General features: G+C 41.6%; 2 protein-coding genes across 2 annotated transcripts; one reads left to right on the forward strand and one right to left on the reverse strand.

Moving 5' to 3' along the window:
- Nucleotides 1-39: 39 nt before the first annotated feature.
- gemin4 (gem (nuclear organelle) associated protein 4) lies at nt 40-5,966 on the reverse strand. The gene is made up of 6 exons (XM_044032601.1): nt 5,673-5,966; nt 2,647-4,635; nt 2,218-2,374; nt 1,818-2,088; nt 594-1,283; nt 40-452 (listed from the first exon to the last, which is right to left on the reverse strand). Exons 1-6 carry the CDS (start codon nt 5,689-5,691, stop codon nt 228-230), a joined length of 3,351 nt encoding a protein of 1,116 aa, XP_043888536.1. The 5' UTR covers nt 5,692-5,966; the 3' UTR covers nt 40-227.
- Nucleotides 5,967-6,260: 294 nt separating this feature from the next.
- On the forward strand, nt 6,261-11,706 carry LOC122773043 (tapasin-related protein-like). Its single transcript, XM_044031421.1, has 8 exons — nt 6,261-6,387; nt 7,110-7,286; nt 7,370-7,645; nt 8,555-8,884; nt 9,450-9,800; nt 9,915-10,007; nt 10,828-10,847; nt 10,959-11,706. The coding sequence occupies exons 1-8, from the start codon at nt 6,342-6,344 to the stop codon at nt 10,971-10,973; spliced, it is 1,308 nt and encodes a 435-aa protein (XP_043887356.1). The 5' UTR covers nt 6,261-6,341; the 3' UTR covers nt 10,974-11,706.
- The last annotated feature ends 8,639 nt before the right edge of the window (nt 11,707-20,345 follow it).

A 20,345-nucleotide genomic window follows, 5' to 3' on the forward strand; every position in this document is an offset into this window, starting at 1 on the left:
TAACAGTTCAACTTTTCTGTAGAAATGGATAAGACGACATTTGCTGTGAAATGTTGTCTTTTTATTCATTCAGATTCCAAACACAAGACTTTGCAGTAACTCCATTATCTGAGCCCAGTGAGATCAACAGAAAGGACATCCTTACCTTAGTAACAAACTAAAGCAAATACAGAGTGCGCCGTGTACGCATCTGAACTCTGATTCCCAGTGAAGAAAAAAAAAAGAAATCAGTGTGCATCGGCCGTCATGAGCTGAGCGATCTTCTGCTGCAGCACAGCCTTCATCTCCTTGTTTTCCAGGTTGTCTGTGATGGTGGAGAAGAAGTGTCGTGTGTTGTCGCTCTCCAGCACGTTGCTGCTGTCGGGGAAGGCAGCCATGATGGCTTTGTAATGGCTGAGGATCTCCAAACTGGACAGAAAGAGGGATTCACACTGGCCACCTGGCATCATCACCTGAGAGAAGGACAGGTCATCACTGAGACTTTAATCCAGTACATTAAATACTACTACTGCTGTCACCTACACATTATATTTCCATATAATGAAAAAGACTACAGAGTTATCACAGTTCATGGGATGGATATAGATTTGTACCTGGATGTGCTGGACGTGGCAGAAGAGCTGGCTGAGAACAAAAAGGACTTCCTGGCTGGGAAGTGTCTTCTCCTCCTCTTCCATGTGTGACTCTTTGTTGTTGTCTGCTTCCATCACAGAGTCTTCACTCACCGTCGTAGCTTTGACTGAAACGCAGGGAATTTTAGCGTCTGTTGAAACAGAGACCATCCGCGCTCCAGCTGAGGGGAGAGGCAGCTTGGCTCTTACCGAGCTCAGCACGTCCCTCACAGCATGAGCGTACAACCTGCCAACATGTGCCCAGCCCTCCGCTGAGAGCCAGTGTGAGCAGCTGGACCCACAGAGCAGCTGCAGGACTCTCAGCAGGAGCACTGACAGGCGGAGCTCACACGAAAACCTCCTCAGGTCCAGGAGGGGCAGATAATCCACGTACTCCAGTGAGAAGGGGACATGGAGGCGCCCAGAGGTGATCAGCTCCCTCAGCATCCCCAGCAGCCTGGACCACTGGGACACGGAGCACCAGGGCAGAGTCTGGGTCAGCGCCACTAGTAGGCCTTTGCTAAACATGCCGACATGGTCGAGCCGGCGCTGGTCCAGAGAGAGGCAGGACAACATGGTGCTTCTCAGGGAGTCCGATATAGAGCAGCACTCCATCCAGGCCAAAAGGCCGGTGCCCTGGCTGTACTGAGGCAGGTCCAAGCCTGTCCACTCCTGCAGAGGAGGGGGCACACAGAGCAGCATAGCTAACTTAAGGGGATAGTTCAGGCTTTGTACAGTGTTGTTATATGAGGTCATGACACATACTCAGTGCTGAAATACCTTGTTCTGTGTCACTCAAATGATACAAACTTACCAAATAAGGCAACAGTAGCCAAGCAACTACTGTATCCCAGCAAGCTAAAAACACAGATTTTCTCTATGGACTCTGGTGCAGGAGAGTGAGCGGTTTACAAACTTCAGTTTCCAGTTGGAAAAATACTGCAAACTGTACACATTTTATCTAGTGAGCCTTTTGTTAAATGGCTAAAATCTGTTTCTCCTTGTGTCCCCCACTGAGAACGAGCATGCCTATTTTACACCAGTAGTGGCCACACTCAACATGTGTGGTCGGTCATTAAAATTATGACATGTAAATGTATCAAGGTTTGTCATAAGAGTCATACAATCAGAACATTCAGACTTCACATAACAGTAAATCATAAAAATCAACATCTGTGAAAGAAAGAAACACCGAGAGGAATTTACCTGCTCGGGAAGATCAGACACAGTCAGCAGTGACGAGGGAACCTCATTTTTAAAGTGTTCTCCCCACACGGGCTTCAGGTGGAACCTAACTGTCCAATCCAGTCCTTCCATCTTGTTGTAGAGCCAGAAAAGAGCTCTGGACCAAGAGTCCGGAGCTGCTGCCACCTCTGCACCAACCACCTGCCCCAGAATGGACAGCACCGACTCCAGCAGCTCCTTGTTTTCCATGGACAAATGGTGGACAGCACCCTCTGTTGTCTGATCCCAAAAACTACAAGAGATTTAGATAAAATGCAGGTCAGAGTTATAACTTAACTTTAAGGAACTCACTAAAATACCTGAATAAAAGCCAACAATATAATAACAGGTAGATATCTTAATTAAGAACAGTTAAACAGACCCAAGGGCCTGGTCGTGTAGCTGGGCGAGCACGTAAAGAAGGGGAAAGGGAGAGCAGTTCAACACCCAGTGAGGAGAAGACACCTGATCCTGGACGTCCACGCAAAGAGCAGTGTGGAGAAGTTTCACACTCACGTCTTTGTCAAACAAACCGTCACCTGAAGGAAATAAAGAGAAAGACTTGGAATTATTTTATTATTTTGATTGCCCCCTGGGGACAAATACAGTTTATTTGAACTATTTTCTACCTCAACTAAAAGACATAATGTAGAAACACATTTTGGATAAGGATTTAGTAAAGCAGCACTGCCTATAGTTTCGAGACTGGTTTTAGACGCACATACAGCTTTGGTTCAGTTGCATTCCTCTCTGTCTTTATTGTTTTGTAATCGCTCTCCTCTCGCAGCATTCACACACACTGGACACTTACCCACAGTGGAGAGGTTCGGCAGCACAAAGAAGTTGACGACCTCCTGAGGTGGCAGGAAGCATCTTCCTTCTCCCTCCACTGGCATCATCAGCAGACCAACAAACTTGAGGAACTGCTCTATTTCACCTTCCGACAATGATTTGTTCTTGATGGTCTCCTGCAGACACCTGCACACTAGACTGCTACGATTCTTTGATTTCTCCATATTTTGCTTGAGACTTCCATCTTTTCCTCCTCTCTGTCCTCCGAGTCCAGGCAGCAGCTGGAGGATCTTGGCCATCAGAGAGAACGCCCCCTTGTTGAAAATAGCTGAATGACAACAAGACCTCAAAGTGGCTTGTGGATTCTGAAAGGCCACTCTGGCGACCAAAGAGGCAGCTGTATTCAGATTTCCCTGCGACGCTGCAGGTGACGCTCCTCCTCCTCCTTGGATGATGCAGTTGAAGGCCATGTTGAGCTCCTGCTCAAACCCTTCAGTGACAGCAGAGGGAACGGCGTGGCCAAAAAACCCTCTGGGAGACAAACACAACATGGCTGCCAACGACTTGTTCTTGTCTTCTAAAGACAGTGCTGAGAAAATGTCTGCAGTGACTTTCATCAGTTTCCTGCACTGGCTCACAGTTGAGCTCTCGTGGAGTTTACTCATGAGGGTGGAGGCGAGGCGGATCAGTGTATCGTGCTGCTGGAAAGCTGCTTGGTTCTTTTCCAGGCAGTCCAACCAGTGCTCATCACAGGAAGCCCAGCTCTTCTCACTGGCAAACAACACGGCAAACTTCCGATAGTCTTTCAGGCGGTGACTAATGATGGTCATAGAAAGCTTTGCATCGGCCTCAGCTGTCGTCTGTATGGTGGGGAAAGCCAATGACTTCAGCAAACTTCGGAGTTTATCCATCTCACCTATTTCAGTTGTAGTATCAGACAAGCCTGCTTCCTCTAGCATTCTCCGGACACTTTGTTCTAATCTAAACGCAGAGTAACTCAAATTTGCATCATCACCCAGTTTCAGGAGGCCGCTGTTCAGCCAGAACTGAGTGAGGTCTGTTATAATATTCAAAGCTTCTCCAAGGTTCATCTTGTTGCACTGAAACTGAGATGGTGTGTGAGAGGCACAGAAGTCTCTCTGAACATCCTGAATAAGTTCAGGGCTCAGTTTCTCATCATTCTTTTCTCTGATGCTGACAGCTTTAGACAGCAAGTGCATCTTCTCTTTGGTTGGAATTATGACCTCTTGGTCTATCAGCAAAGCTGTGTAAAGAGAATCAAGGCAGATAGAAAGAGCACTGAGGCAGACATCTGTAGAGACTATGTGGTCTTTTATGTCTTTAAGTGCATGAAGCAGAATCTGCAGGACGTCGGTGTTTGGCGATGATGCTAGCTGATCTTCTGCTTCTATCTTTATTCTCTTAGCAGCCTGATGAGAGAAACTGATGGACTCAGAGGACAGACGAGCAAACTCCTTGGCAAACATGGCCTCTGTGCTTTCCTCTCCTCCTGATTTCTGTTCTTTTCTGGCCTTCCACAGTTCCCACCACACCTCCAGAAACAGTCGCACATCCTCCTCTCTTATAGGGCTGCTTTTCACATGTTGCGCCAGCCTTTTAAGTTCAATATAGATCTGAGATTGGGGGAGACTCAGAAGCAAATGGGCAAATTCGTTTGCACATGCCACTGATTTAACTAGCTCCAAAAGGACAACATAGTTGACGTCAGGGAGGCAGTTCTGGAGAGGGAAAAAAGGGTTCTCCCTCCATGATGCATCTACATCTTTTTCATCCTTTCCACACAACAGCTTTAACCACACAACACAAACTATCTTCTTTTTACAGAGGCTGGAATGACTGCTGCATTCGTCCTGCCCACAGATTTCTCTGACTGCTTCCACGACTGGATGTCCCACCCTGCTCCAGTCAGCCTTTTGAAGAGAGGACAGTGATGAGGGCAGACTCAGTGTGTTAGCCAGGAGGAAAGCTCCCTGAAGCACAGCTGACTCTGAAAGCATAACCAAGCAGACACACACTCAGGAAAGGAGCCGTGAATGAATTTTTGCTCAAACAGTCATCAAGGTGGAACACACTAGTGGGGCTTACAAGATGTGGACAAGTCTAGAATGTATGTTGTTAATCATTGATAACTCTGTTCATTACACTATATTAATTGTTATATTATATTAAAAAAACGGTCACGTTATTGTCCTAGATCCCAAAGTCTTGTGAGTGGTTTCCAAGTGTAGGGCTAAATAACTTGTCAAGTTAAGCTTCAGTCTCACTGTGTATCCTATTTAAAATGAGATGGAACAGTAACATGGGACACCATTAAAATATCTACCACTCATTACTCTCATGCAAGGATGTGAACATAAACATAATATATGTTTTACAGTTTTAATTAGTTTAGATCAATCAAAAAGTAGATTAAGTGAATTACGCTTTTGCAATTTGTCTCAAATAATTGTTTATCACACTGGAAGCAAGAAAGAAGTTCAGGATTTTGCCTGCAAAATGACTAAAACAATGTATTATAGAAAGACTTGCCAGTAGATTTGCTGTAGGTTGAGTCATCAAGTAATTTACTAATATAATATTCAAACACTATCCTACCTTGTCTTGAATACGCATGTCATAACTTCTAAAAACTTCTGATTTGATTTATTTTTCTTATCTGTGTACCTGTCCAAGATGTTTAGTTGTCGTTAGCAGCTCTCTCTCACAAAACACAAGCTGCTAGCCCAGAACTACTACCACTAATAATAATAATAATAACAATAACAATAATCATAATAATGATAAACGAATAAGTGTTACTAACAAATAAGAATAATCTCAACATTCATCAAACAGTGATAATCGTTCTGACCATACATTTTACTCAGAACAAAAGTACATTTTGTACGCATATGATTTATGTGTAATTCTTTGTAATGTGTAAACAATAGAGCTGCAATCCAAACAAATCTGTGCATCGCCGTGTTTTCTATACAATGTAAAGAGGTATTTTCAGGAATAAGTTACAAGAAAAGTTAATGTTACCTTTGCCCGTTAAAGTCATATCTTAGCTGTTGAACAGTGCGAAATGAGGCTCGTCCGCTTGCTTTAGTCCAGTTTTCAAATGTCATTCAGCAGCTGTAACCACAGAGCAACAGTCCCCGGAGTTTGTTCAGTCAAATAAATCACCTGTGCCTCACATATACGGACATTTACACGTATATACTGTCATATATCGTTATATACAGTGATATACAGTCATTTACAGTGATATACTGTCGTACACAGCAGTCGCAACATCTACTTTAGAGCGGCATGTCAGTAGCTTCGTATACAGCGCTTCCGTTGTTCCGCGTCAACGCAAAAGAATAACAAGACAGCAGTCCTGCTGCTACCGGGTGCCTGGCTTTTGCCACAGCGCCTCCGCAGGATAGACAGAGTACTGAAGGCTTGACAAACGCCGCGGTGAAAACGAAACCAAACCTTTTCTACTCATCAGTGACAGATACACACACTATTTACACTATATATAAAGATTTATTTGTATAAATCTACGTTTACCTTGTTCCAGCTTGACCTGGTCTATTTCATCTGCTCGTCACGTGACAGAAGCACCAGGCGAACACGATATTTCCTCCAAAATGAAAATGAAAGTGTAGCTTCAACTGAACAACTGCTGTTACTGCTGCTGTTGCTGCTGCCTGGGGAACGATCATGGATTTGATCTTAAATAAACTTATATGCTTGTATTTATGCGCAGGTAAGTTATGTAGACTGAAGTTAAATACATTTTTAGTGCTCATGTTGTACATATTTGACGTCTTACGTCTTTTTATTCACGTTATAAAGTGACGTGAATGAATCGACTTCTGCACTGTACGTGTCATACTTCGCCATACTATACTTCGCTATACTGTACTATTTATTATACTGTATTTTTCTACTACACTGTAGTAAACAACACTACACTGTCCACCATATTATTCTATACTGTACCACATTAGACTTCTGTAATAGTGTGACACACTTTACTCTCTATATTGTACCACATTATACTACTGTACTATAGTGTCACACACTTTACTCTCCATAATATACTACATTATACGACTCTACTGTAGTATACTACACTGTAATGTACTACACTGTACTACTGTGGGTTACACAAAGTGATGTAGGGGATACGTGAAGCCAAAATACCTTTGCAACTGTTATATGAATAGACATTATAAATACAGTCAAATTCAACCAAACATAGCAGTAGATTTCTTTAAAGTGAGAAATAATTGACTTTGAGAGACTTTATTTGTTGTGTTTGTGTGTGTGTGTGTGGGGTAGTAATGTTGTACTACATTATACTAGTGTTCCATACTATACTGCACAAGCAACTCACTCTCTATATTGTACCACATGATACTCTTGTCGTTTAGTGTTGAATAAAGTCTTGTATTAAACTGAGAGGATTTGCTGTGTGTCCTGCAGGTGTCCTGTGTGCTCATCAGATGTCATGGCTGCCCTGTCAGTTCATCGATGAGATGGTGCATATTAATAACGAGGGTCATGTTGAGACTCAGCTCTTACACAGAGAGGCTATGCTGCAGTTTGGGAAAAAAGAAGACGCTCCTGTTAACCCACATGCTATCACTTTCCTTGTCACTGGTAAGAGTCAGAATCTGTCGTGTAAAGAAGGCTGAGAACTGCACTATTTTCTTAGATTCTGTTGTTTTCTCTCTGTCTTCCAGGATCTAAGTTGGACCTGCGGCGGTATGCAGAGGGAGTGGAGGCAGAGCAGTTGGAGTGTGAATTGCGTAGGTACAGTACACAGGGCATCCATGTCCGCTGGCCTGTCAAGGGGGCACAAGAGTACAGCCGCTGGTACAGCTGCACCGTTAAACACGGCAAAGGCCTGTTTGTCATCACTGGCTTTCTCAGACAGTCGACTGACCAAGCTCCCTCTGGAGAGCAGGACTATCGCAGCTGGCCTGCCATCACGGACAGAGAGGTGCTCGCAACAACAGGTAAAGATCACTAAGTGGGTTTCCATCAGCCTCTTTTTGATGCATGAAAAAACACAACCTCATCCACCACTGTCTTGTCTTGATCTGTAAAAGAATTTTACATAAAATTGTGGAGCTCCTCAGTGTCATGAAGTCACCTTATGAAGAATGAATATGGGTATTGGGCAGGTTTATATTAGCCTGTTTGTATTTACTTTTTCAACTTGAACATAAAAAAAATGGAATGGAACCACAGAAAATCTGAAAAAAAAAATAGTGCATAAAAGTTGTTAAGCTTAAGAGAGAGGCAGAAAAGTAAATAAGTTAAATTGAAACAGATTCAGCAAAGAAAAGATGTGAATCTCAATGCCAATCTCAAGGTTTTAAATTGGTATGGTCATGACTGGTTGCCATTTGATCTAGTTTGTCATTCTTTATTTATTCATTCATCCCAGCTGAGATAGGGCAAAAGGCAGGGACACACCTTGGACAGGTCAGCAGTCTGTGACCAACACACAGAGACGAACAACCATTCACTCTCATATTTACACCTTTGGGCAATTTAGAGTGTTCACTTAACCTCTGCATGTTTTTGGACTGTGAGAGGAAACCAACACAGAAAGGTCCTTGGCTTCAAACTGCCCACTTGCTGACCGCTACACAGCCTTGTGGGCCATGACATCAAGTAGTACCATTGTATCTCTCTTCTGTGGTGATTGGACTTTAGATGTTGCGTCACCTTCTGCTTATATTTGCTTAAGAGAAGTGGAAAAAATTGCATTTTCTTGTACCAAATATTTGGAAATGAGAAAATGTTCTATGAATTGTAAGTGAATACAAGCTGCCCTCTGTGTTAATTCATTATCTTATGGCTAGATGACGTCTCATTGGCCTCTATCTCTCTCTCACTCTTCACATGTGCGTCCACAGTGGCCATGGTCATTAAAACACAGACTCCATCATTGAAAGTAGGTCTGCGATCCCAACCAAAGCTTCACTGCCAGTTTGCTCTGGACCACAAAGCACCGGACATCACTGTGGAGTGGCACTCACGACGACGCGGGGAGAGAACCGCACTCTTCAGCTATCACAGCCGCTCAGGCCAGACAAAGGGCAGTGGGGTTGGGCTGAAGAAACTTGCAGACGGTGACGCTTCCTATACGCTCCCTTTCGCCAAGATGAGCAGTGAGGGGACCTACATTTGTTCAGTGTCAGTGAATCCTCTGTTCTTCAATATGGATATAAGTCTGAACATCGAAGGTAAGAGAGAGTCACACAAGGAAAAAAAGATTTACCTAATAAAATGTGTGTCAGTTTAAGCTTAACTATATCTGAAGATCATGTTCTTGACTTCAATCTTGCCACTTTCCTGGTTGGCAACGGAATTACACTCCCTACACCAAAGTCCACAGGGAAAATGATCAGTGATTTTACATCACAGCACCGACCACACCCACTGCTGCCTCCACCAGGAAGTTCAAATGTGTTATTTTACATTTACATTCAGATTTCCCTTAGAGACACTTATCAAACACGGCAGCAGCAGTAGAAGAACAGCTCCTGTATCACTGCAAGCTAAAAACACTTCAGTTTCCAATCAGAACACACTGTAGACATAAGCAGATGTAGATTTTACTAGCACACGCCTAAAATGTGTTTTTCCTTGTGTCCCTACTGGCAGCCATGTTTTCAGTGTGAGTGAGCCCCTGTGTCTTCAGCTGGTTCTTTTGTTTGATAAATGTCTCAGAGATATCATTTCTAGAGAGACACCTCTCGCTGAAACAGCTTTGAGAATACATTTTATTTGACTCAATCCTCTCCTCAGAGCGTCCCCGTGTCTCCATCAACGTTGGACCCGCTCTCCTGCTGCAGAGGGGCGAGGAGCAGAAGGTTGTCTGTACAGCAGAGGGCTATTACCCTCTGGATGTGGAGATAGTTTGGTACGAGCAGGACCCAGATGCGTCACGCCAGAGGGTCGGAGTGCCTCTGCCCAAGGTGCTCAACAACGTCCTGATGTCAAGCCACAAACACGACCTGGACATGACCTACTCCCTGTCGGCTTTCTTCTACCTGGAGACGTCACACCGGGATCCTGGGAGAAGAGAGTTCACCTGCAGCGTCTCTCATCAGTCCCTGCGAGTGCCCATCAAAAAGAGCTTCATCCTGACTGTTGAAGGTGAAAAGCCAAGTCAGAGATATTGAGTTGTAGTCCCATGAGCTACCACAGTGTGGCAGCGGAGGAACACTATTGACACCAGCCGTCTCTGTGTTGTCTGTCTGTTGTGCTCAGAACCAAGCAGCTGGCAGTTTAACCTTGTTCTTGGTACCACCATGATTACACTGCTGGGCATTCTTTGTGTAATGCTGCTGTACCTGAACTCAGGTGAGTGTGCTCATTTTTGGTTTTTAATCGGTCAAATCTTTTGTTTGATGACGAATGTATATGGCATTAATGAGATCATAAGAATGAATATTTGAAGTAGTTCAGGTGTTTTTCAAGTGTGTTTGTTATGAGTCAGCGTTGACCTGTGTGCACCTGAGACATAAGTTAACACTTATCACTTAATATTTGCCCACTTTCATAAGAATAAATAACTGCTTTCTACACTTTTACCTTGCACGGACGCAGGAACTGCTGGTCTACTCCTGTCTCATTGATAAGCTACCTACACCCCTGTCAGATAATAGATAATAGATAATAGATAATAGATATGTGTGTTTGGGTGACAGCTGGTATATGATTATCATCATAATTTAATGCAGGACTTTGCAAGTCTGGTGGCTTTTTTGCTTTTAATTCCTCGGAGCTCCACCTACAGTTTTGGAGTACATATTTTTAGAACCTTACCATGAACATTCACCCATTCATTGTCTACCGCTTTATCTTCACTGTTGTAAAAACTCACCTTCCCCCTTCCTTCCACTCTTCTGGCCATGTGCAATGTTTCAGTGGAGCTGGCGAACACAAGCTGTGGAGCCATGTCCGTGTGAGATGGCATCCATTTTGCATATTTCTTTTTTCTATTCTCACGATTAAAAAAAAAAGCCGGTCTGATGTTTACTTGTGTTTGGCTCTTTGCTCGGTCAGATAGTCGTGTCCTCTTCCTCACTTCCTCTGGCGAGGGTTTTCTCTTTTTCACTGCATAGTTCTACTTTAAGTGCTTAAGTCCATGAAAGTAATCCTCTTATTTTTTTCTCCACAGGGAGAAAGAAATCAGCGCAGGTAAGATAATATGAAAACAGACAAACAAAGTCATCTTCTTAACCAAATAGGTGTTAAGTGTATCTCTCTCTCTCTCTCTCTCTCTCTCTCCCTCTCTCTCTCTCTGAGCAGAAAAAGCCTTACTGAGAATCCTCAGTGGTCTGAAGATAATCAGTGAATGCAGATGGGCTCAGTCACTCACTCAGTCATGACATGAATGTTTGAACTGTGTTTCTTTTAAAGGTGAATCGGGGTTTCTATGAAACAGTTGTTTTGAATTCCACTCAGGTTTAAGTAAGTATTTGGTCGTTAGTGGAGCAGGTGATGATGTACTACCTAGTTTTGACTCGTAGTAATTGAGCGTCACTCTTTTTTGTAAAGTGCGTCTGTCATGCTCACCCACAGGCAAAATGACATCCACACTGCAGGTTTCACTCAGTTCAGGTTTGTCTTAAATTGTAATGAAATACTCTAAAGCAATGAAGAGGAAGGCTACATGAATGTAAAGAATTTGACATTCAAAATGTATTTATTAAAAAATAAAAAATGTAATTAGTTCTGAATGAAGCATGTAGTAAACACCTGACTGGACTTTCAATAACCTTCCATATACCACTGTAACCCTGGTTACTGTTAGATTTACACTTCACTGTGTTGTTGGGACTAGTTATTGAAGAGGGGAACCATAGAGGGTTTTTCTTTATTGGGAAGAGGCTGTCTGTTCGTGAAGGAATACACCTGTGGTTAGGAAGGGAGTTCAGCAAGCGATGAGCGGTGGGTTAACCACCCTGTTTTGTTTTCCATGGGGACACCTCAACCTCGGGTTGACCTTTTGCTGCAGCAAGGAAATAAATCTGGCTCAGTTGAGCTACAAAGTGCAGTTCTGCTCCTCTTTGTTATTCTCCACCACCACCTTTAGTAAAACATAACTGCAGTGCATCTCAAAAGTCATGAAACCTTTTGGTTTATTGTTGAATAAATAATAAGTGACATCATTATAATACACCTGCCATGTACTGTAGAAATGAGGTAATGCTTAAATTATTTACATGATTGTGTTGTAATGATGAATAAATCGCTCTTGGTGTATAAAATGGTCTGTAAACGGTCCAATTGTGTGGAATATTTAACATTGTCAGGGGAAAGTAGAGCTTCTACAGGTTAAAGTGTCAAGTGTTTAGTGTGACCTACTCTTACACATGAACAATAGCAAGACCCTGGCGCTCTTAAAACTGGAGTGCAACGCTAGTTTATGTTGCTGGTAAAACATCTGTTGTGAAAACGGTCTAATGCCACTAATAAGTATCCATCTGTGTCATCTTTATTATTATTTTAAGATGAATAACTGTAGTGCTACAAACGTCTTGTCTCAGCGTAAAGTCAGTGAATGCACCTTGTCACCTGTACAGATCACGCGGGACTTTACCTCCTTAGCCTATTTTTTGCCGCCCCGCCCACTAATCAACCACAGGTGTGTTTTCCTTAACCCGGAGAGTCTAACGGAAACGTCTGGACTGGACTCACCTCAAAGTAACACAACCTTTAAATGTTGGAGGTAACAGCTTAAACGTGGCTGGTGTTAAAACAGCAAAGGTAAGACATACATTACGTACTGTACATACAGTTTTTGTGCCAGTCCAGTGAAGGACTCTGGGCTTTTACACGATGCACTGCTTCTGTTGTTAGCATGAAGCTAAAGTGGCGGTGTGCTAACAAAACATCATTGAGTTGATTTACCTACCTAGCATGCGCACAAATAAAAAAACCCCGTAATTTTAGATATCAGGCCCATAATTCTATCCTCAATCCAAGTGTTTTGGAAAATGAAAATGAGCAATTACTTTCCACTTCAAGCCAATAATTACTAATAATTTAAATCCTTATGGGGATATATTATATGTATATATCTATATCTATATATATATATATGACTTTACTACACACATTTATGTACATTACATGTACATAAAATCAGATCTGTTGATTTACCTGTATGATTTTTCACTACGCTGTACCTTTAATGACCTTAAAAACAATCTTTGTAAAAGCATAAAACTATAAAATATATGAGAAAAGGGCACTGTATTATTTTCTGATGAGGTAGCACAGATCAACCAATCTAAAGTTACTACATCGGACTGGTATCGGTAGATACTCAAGTTCATGATATCAGTATCTTATATGAAAAAGTGTTATTGTGCCATTACTAGTAAAAAGGCTGAAGTGAACCATTTATTGTCTCTATTGTGACCTGTGAGTCCTTGTTAACATAAACTCTACTTAATGCCCACTAAGACTTTTTTTAACCTCCAGCTCAACTCCTAATAATAATAATTCTTCAACTGTGTAAAAATATTTTCTCCCTTAAAGAAGAAATAAGCTGCCCACAACATAACTCTTGTTTATTTTTACTTACATTTTTGCAGTGTGTGCACAGTGAAGCATGTGATGATTTTTTAGGTTTTACATTTACCTTCGGATGTTTGATCCAGTGATTTTGACCACAGATATTGAGTATCTTTTCAGCTCATCCCTACTTTTTACATGCACATTTTAGGTAAATGGAAATGGATAAAACAATTTTTGTATCATATGTTCTTGTCATGTGATGGAAACATCACATGGCATAGGCATTTCACTGCACTGGAAAAATTGAAGAAATTTTGGAGAAAACGAGGTATGTGTGGACAGATGAGAAAACCACATTATTCCATGATTTTGTGAAAGAAGCAAATATTACTACAGTATATGGGAAGCAGCTTTCTTTTTAACTTCCTTCATCCTATTTGTTTGTTGTGTGTATGAAACTGCTGTAACTAGAGACAAAATGAATCCACTACATAATTAAAATAATTTGCTTTTACAAAATAGCAATATGTTGAAAGTCTAAAATATTGTTGACGAACTTGGAGCTGCTCTTCTGTTTCTTGTCATAACTTCACTCATGTCACAACAATAACCTATTTGTTAAATGTCTTATTTTTAGTTTTTAGTTTTAACAAATATATTCGGCTTGACTACTGGCTTCATGGGCTTCAGAGTGTCTTGGGTGTAATTATTGGAGCTTTGATAAATATTGGTCTTAAATTGAGCATCACAATGGAATGTTTAATGTAATTAATTTTATTTGTGTTGCTCTCTGTTGTCCACGCCCAACTGTGTATACACACAGGAAACATCAAAGCTGTTAGTTGACCTCTGGACATCTTCTGTTGTTTTAGTGTCAGAGTCTATTTGGCCCTCTCATCAGAACCGTACGCAAATTGACCTGCATTTCTTGTGTGTGTCAGCCATGAGTTTAGAAGTGATGAGGAGGAACTCAGATCTGTCCACAGCGAGGACAGCTTAGCAGGTCACTTAGGTCTGAGTCCATTTACAGGGATAAACAGAGTTTTGTTGAGACTGATTCCAGATGTGTGTTGGTGCGCTACCAGCACCCTCTGCCCTAAGGGGTGTGCGCGTGTGTGTGCGCGTGTGTGTGTGTGTGTGCGCGTGTGTGGCCAAGTTTTGATCACATATGTTCAGAGTATACAAAAGCAGTAAAGGGCAGATTTAAAACTGTCTCAGAGGCACAGAGGGCAAGAAAGAGAGTGAGTTATAAAATAGGAGAAAAAGGGCAAACTAAATTGAAGGAACAGATGTAACGTCTGACGTCCTTTGAAGAAATGCCCCGACTAAACAGAAGAGAGGAAAAAAGGCAGCCATAAAAATTCACAGGCAGCTACCCAACATACCCCTGAAGTCAGACACGCTAATTATCAGTTCCAACATCAACACTGCTGGTTGCCTGGAGAGATACCATCAGCATTTTAAAATAAGTTGCTATTGCAGCATTTTAAGATACTGTGGTGAAATTACCACAAATATCTGCATCGGTGGCTTGATGATAGAGACTGTAAAATGCAATGGAGAGGCCAAATGACGTGGATTCATGCTATACAGCTCTGTCACACAGTGAGGCCTGATGAGTCATTGATTATACACTAACAACAGTTAATTCCTGAGAATAAGTGCAGACTTGCTTGCATTCAGCATAACCCTGCACTATGTAAACATCCAAAATAGCCTCACAGTTTGCCATAATGACCTGGCCAAACCAAGAGCTAGGACTCTAGGATATTGGAAAAATTGACTTTGGGATTTTATGTCTTTCAGCTGGAAAGTTGTGATATAATAACAAATACAGGAATTTTACTAGATGACGTAGTCCCCTCTATTCTGAAAGGTTTACTCATTTTTGAATGATTGGGTTGATTGTGAATGGTACTGTGTCATCTGCATAGAATCTGCTTGCAGTGTTGGGAGCTGCTCTTGTTGTGAAAATGAAAATAATCAAGAACAAACATGAGTGATGGTTTGTTGCACATACAGGTTGACCTTCAATTATGGAACATCAGATGACTTATTTACATTAGTCGTTCTTACATATGCCACACTTTAGTGGATATTAGTGCTTTGATGCATATTGCTATTACAGAAGTACACCAAAACTGATTGATGTTGAGCATGCGTATATGGCATATGCACTTTTAAATAAAGATTTATTCGAATAAGTATACATTACAATGTATACAATCACAGAAACGGAGACATGATAAAGAAAGTCAGAGAGAGGTGGGATTATGACATCATCCAATGGTCGTCTACACTAAAACGCAAAGGTGGTGCTTTGAGATTTTCCTGACTTCTCACTACCCAGAATTTAGCAGCACACCACAACAGCAAGCAGATTCCACACCACACAGACCATGTGACTGTCCTTTAGAGGCAAAGTAATGTGGGAATAGTGAATACTATATTTAACATGAAAACTAACTAAAAATAATAAGAGAAATCTTGGCCAGTTGAGTGGAAAATCCATCTAAATCTGCATGTGTGGGACTGTTAGGGTCCTAAAGAGAGGTTTACAATTACAGTGTAAAGTCCTGCTGGGAAAACATCTTTTTTTTTTTATCTTTATTAGGAATAAAAAAAGAAGGAAAAGATCACTGCACTGGGTGAAACAGCAACAATGGATTAACAACAGGATCTGTTACAAACAGGGGTGTCACAGTCTCGATTGTAAATTGAATATCGATCGAAAAGACGTCACCATCTTGACCTTCAAAATCAAAGGTGGCAACAAGGATTTAACCAATTTAACCGATTTAATCAATGAAAACCTCACGTTAAACGAGCGGAAGATTCTGCTTGACTTTCACTTCTTCATTGGCATTCGTTCCTCTCCCTTCTCTCTTGAACTCCGCTCTTAGTGAAAGATACGAAACACATTATAAGATATTAGAAAACAAAAATAGTACTAATGCCTTGAGCAGAGGGTGACATTGCACCTTGTACTTAAGAATTAAGTGTACATAATTTAAATAACATGTCAAAAATAAAGTTGTGATTCATTCATCAAATGAATAGCTTTGAAATGGCTGCTTAACCTATTCCAAATAGTTCAAACACCGTAATAAATTTAGTCTGAAATGACATTGTGCATTGCTGTCCTGATTTATATTGTGAATTGGCTCACAATGGTTTATGGTCTTTGCAAAGCGGGTCTGCATATATGCAGTTCAGGAAACACTGGGCATATTGGACCTTTGAGAGCACACAGGCTCCTGTGATCTTTGAATAATAAACAGCAGTCATGGCGGTCTGGCGGTCTGGTGGTCTGGCTCTCCTCCCCTGAGCTGTTGTGACAGATTGGGAATAACACCTGACTGATTTCCAACACAAAAGGTGTTTTAGAAAAGCAAAGCAGCTAATTTCCATCACTGTTCTCATTGACTGACCTCGGCTCTCTCAGCTTATATGGAGCCGTTCGGGGGCCATGAGCTCATGCACACAGTTTGTGGCCTGGCTGATGACATGCTGCAGTCTGCCAGCAGCTATGGACGCACTGAGTTTTCACTTACATAAGTGTGTAAGAGAGAGCACGTGAAATGTGATTTATATGCTGCTACAAACCAATGAAAGTCATAGCGTAATAGCAGCTGTGTCATTGTTCAGCTACGCACCGTGAAAATATCTGAAGGAAATAACCTCATTGGTTCTCAGGGAAACATTGTGATTGTGTTTCTGGGAAGCTGCTGCCAACAAACAGCGTGCACATGTGTTTGTTCAGAGCTGTCAAAGCATTTAGTGAAGATCTGGCAACTCATTGTGCAACACATGGAGACGTGATTGAGAGAAATTGTTTTCCGAGACTGACGCAGAGTATTTATAACTTGGATTTCTCTCTCTGTTTGTGTTTACATGGAGACTAAACGGCAATAACTGTAACTGAGAGTCGTCCTGTGAGACTGAAGTGTCAGAGTATACAGAGTATCCATCTCCTCGGTGGAGCTTTAAATGAATTACTGTGTTGCCATTCCTCTGTAATGGTGTCTAACTAGAGCTGAGTGGGTTTTGATCCCCCCCCCAAACAACACACACACACACACACCGTCAGAGCCCCTCACAGGTGTCCTGACACAAGCATCTCTTGGGCAGACTCTTGATTCTGGCCCCCTTGAGGTAGCGTCTCAATGTTGTGCCTGCAGTTGACCTATGTTTTCTGTCAGGGTTCTGCTTCATTAGGACCAGGTTTTGGTCTCCATGGCGACTGCTGGTCCTAATAAGGTCAGTGTTTATGCCAGTAAAGGTCTCTAAAGAGGTAACAAATACAGGAACACATGCAGTGAGTTGGATGATGGAGAGGATCCATAGCAACCACACTTTGAAGTGTTGTGTGCTCATGTCAATACAGTGACAGCCTGGACCTTATATTGGTCATGGATACATGAAAAGTGGAGCTGAGCTGCTTATTATTTCCACATCCACACCAGCTCTTCATGTAGCACTCGCTCTCGTTGTCTCGATCTGTCTGATGTCGAGTGGAAATGATTCACGTTTGCATGCACCTGTGTTTGTGTATGCGTGTGTTTATCATCCACCTGATTGATGGCTGTCAACCTCCATGCAACCAGTGTGTTCCACATTAAAACAGTAAACTCCATGCCAAGATAATCCCGATGACATCATCATCACTGTTTTATTTTTCAGACTTTCCACAAAACACATTTACAATGGTTTTCACACACACATGACAACTGAACTTGAACTGTGTAAAATCAGTGGAATGCACATTAAAGTTGTCTAATAGCACAGTGTGAACACTGAAGGAACAGGGCTCACATTTACTTTGAAAGCAAATTTCAATTCAATGTAAACGAGACTTTAAGTCACAGTTTAACCACTATTTTTCTACTATAACGTCTCTTAAAGTAACGAATCCAAGGAGACTCATCACCAGACTCCCTTCAGCTTTATGGGGCTTTTCAGGTCGGGGTTTTGGTTTTACAGCTCAGTGTTGGGTCTCTCACTGCTCTCATTAGTGTTCTTTCCAGAGATGCCTCTTATAAAACCAACACAGGTGGAACTCCAAATGATTTAAAACCTCATTGTTCATTTCAGGTGAAACATTTGTAGTCAAATGATAGCATCACTGAAACGGTGAGTAAATGCATCACTACATTTGTGTTCAGTTAATTCCAAAACCGCTCTGTACAAGTGCTGTTTTGCACCTTCAAGACATAACTGTTTTTGGAACTGAACCCAAGTTTTTCTTTTTTTTATTAAGTATAATAACTAGCATCACCACTGCTATATTCTGGCCAGTTTATACCTGTTTATTTTGGTCCTTGTAATTGATTCAATTTATTGTGTTGTGCTTAATGTGACTAGTGAGAGTGCGTTGAAGTTCTCTGCAGAGCAATTCACAATTTTAGGAGATCACTGTTTCTCACCGCATTGCAACACAGCGCGTGGTGTGGTGAGGATGTCGACATCCCATACCTCTATTCCTTCATGCGAGAAATTAATTTCAAATACTTGTGAACTACATCACTCATATCTCAAAGAATCATAATGGAGGAGAAATGCATTCTATAAAAATAAAAATAAAAGTGAGAATGTACTCCAGTTGTGCGGAAATGTAACATGTCAGACAGAGTTAAGTTTTTTATCTTTGAGTTGATTGGAGGTTTCCATCGCTGCCTGTTCTACAGCTGAAAGACGCCAAACAAGATCTGTCTCCTGTCAACAACAACGTTATCACACATGTATGTGAATGAATGATTTAGTGCTGACATGTTTCCCCCAATGGCCTGTCCACTATACTTCTCAAAGCTTAAGGAAAAGCTGAGAATGAAAGATGACTTTCTCTTTTTCACTCTGCATGTTGTCCACTGTGATTTAAAAGCAGACATCCAACTATTGCTGTGTTTGGATGGATCTGTACTGAGAGATGATCTGTCTAATATCACTGAGTTATTTAGATTCTGCATAACCCAACTGTCAGAGATTCAGGAGGACGAGGAAAAATACTTAATGATGATGCTGTATGTTCCAACCACATGGTAAACCTTGTTGAAAGCAGGATTAGGCTCAGTTTTATGCTTGTGTGGGGTTATGTGTCACAGTCAGAGCAGTTTCCCAACAGCCTCATACGGGAAAAGTCAGCAGGACAGATTCTCAGACTGTTAAACAGCAAGAAGGGACTTTCACAGATACTGTTGTTTAGTTCTCAGTCTCTGCATCTTTTACACACACTGTCTCTCTCTCACAGACACACACACACACGGTCTCTCTCTCACAGACACACACTCACACACACATACACGCACACACGTGTGTGCCTGATTTATTAGCTTTCCAGGGCTCTGATAAAACTTGTCTTAAATGACCTCATCTGTGCTGCAAGAAGATGGGATAGACAGACACTGACTGTCTCTGTGTGTATATACAGTGTGTGTGTGTGTGCTTGTTTTGGTTGATTATAAATGGCACAACTCATTGTCATGACACAACAAATCAGTGGTTTATGCAACCAACATGTTTGTCTCATTCCTCCACCTCCTCCACTGTTCTTTCCTGTTTATGTGGTTTTTATGTCCAAGTACCCGTCAACATGTGGTTCCTCTTTACTTCTCTTTTTTTTTCCAAACACTCAACCGAATGTGTGTTCGACTTTAGTGAAGACGGATTCATGATCGTTGTTTTGTATTTCAAGTCAGCAAATTTCCACTTTCACTGAAAGGAGCATTTTCAGATCTGCCGCTTCAGCTCTGATGTAATATTTGCACACGGTCCACCACTAGTGTTCGGTGCAAGACAATAGTTTAGTTTAAGGATCACTCGACACAAAACTATCTACCATCCACATCCAACAGAAGCAATTTCACAAAGGTATCAGATCACACGGGAGGTCGTATACATGCTTCATACACGTGGAGTGTAACATTTTGTTCACATGTTCTTATTGTTTTAATGTGCACATGTTCTGTTTAATTGCTTTCAATGTGCAAGCAAATTCATAAAAGTAGTAACATGGAGGCTAAAATATCAAGTCTGTATGAGATTTATTTTTAATTTATTTGGAGGGGAGTCCCGAGGGATCAAAAATTCTATCAGGTGTTCAGCACACTGTGTTCACTGTTCATTCCTTTTATTCAATTTCTACAGCTCATTGTGTGAGAGTCCCTGGCGGAG

This window comes from Solea senegalensis, linkage group LG8 (assembly GCF_019176455.1).
Source record: "Solea senegalensis isolate Sse05_10M linkage group LG8, IFAPA_SoseM_1, whole genome shotgun sequence".
Classification (NCBI taxonomy): Eukaryota; Metazoa; Chordata; class Actinopteri; order Pleuronectiformes; family Soleidae; genus Solea; species Solea senegalensis.

Coding starts and splice junctions, on each gene's coding strand:
- gemin4 (XM_044032601.1), bottom strand. Junction 1,284..1,817: donor TGTCTGATCTTCCCGAGCAG/GTAAATTCCTCT, acceptor CCTCCTCTGCAG/GAGTGGACAGGCTTGGACCT. Junction 453..593: donor GCCACGTCCAGCACATCCAG/GTACAAATCTAT, acceptor TCCTTCTCTCAG/GTGATGATGCCAGGTGGCCA.
- LOC122773043 (XM_044031421.1), top strand. CDS start 6,342: ATGGATTTGATCTTAAATAAACTTATATGCTTGTATTTATGCGCAG. Junction 6,388..7,109: donor ATGCTTGTATTTATGCGCAG/GTAAGTTATGTA, acceptor TGTGTCCTGCAG/GTGTCCTGTGTGCTCATCAG. Junction 7,287..7,369: donor TATCACTTTCCTTGTCACTG/GTAAGAGTCAGA, acceptor TCTGTCTTCCAG/GATCTAAGTTGGACCTGCGG.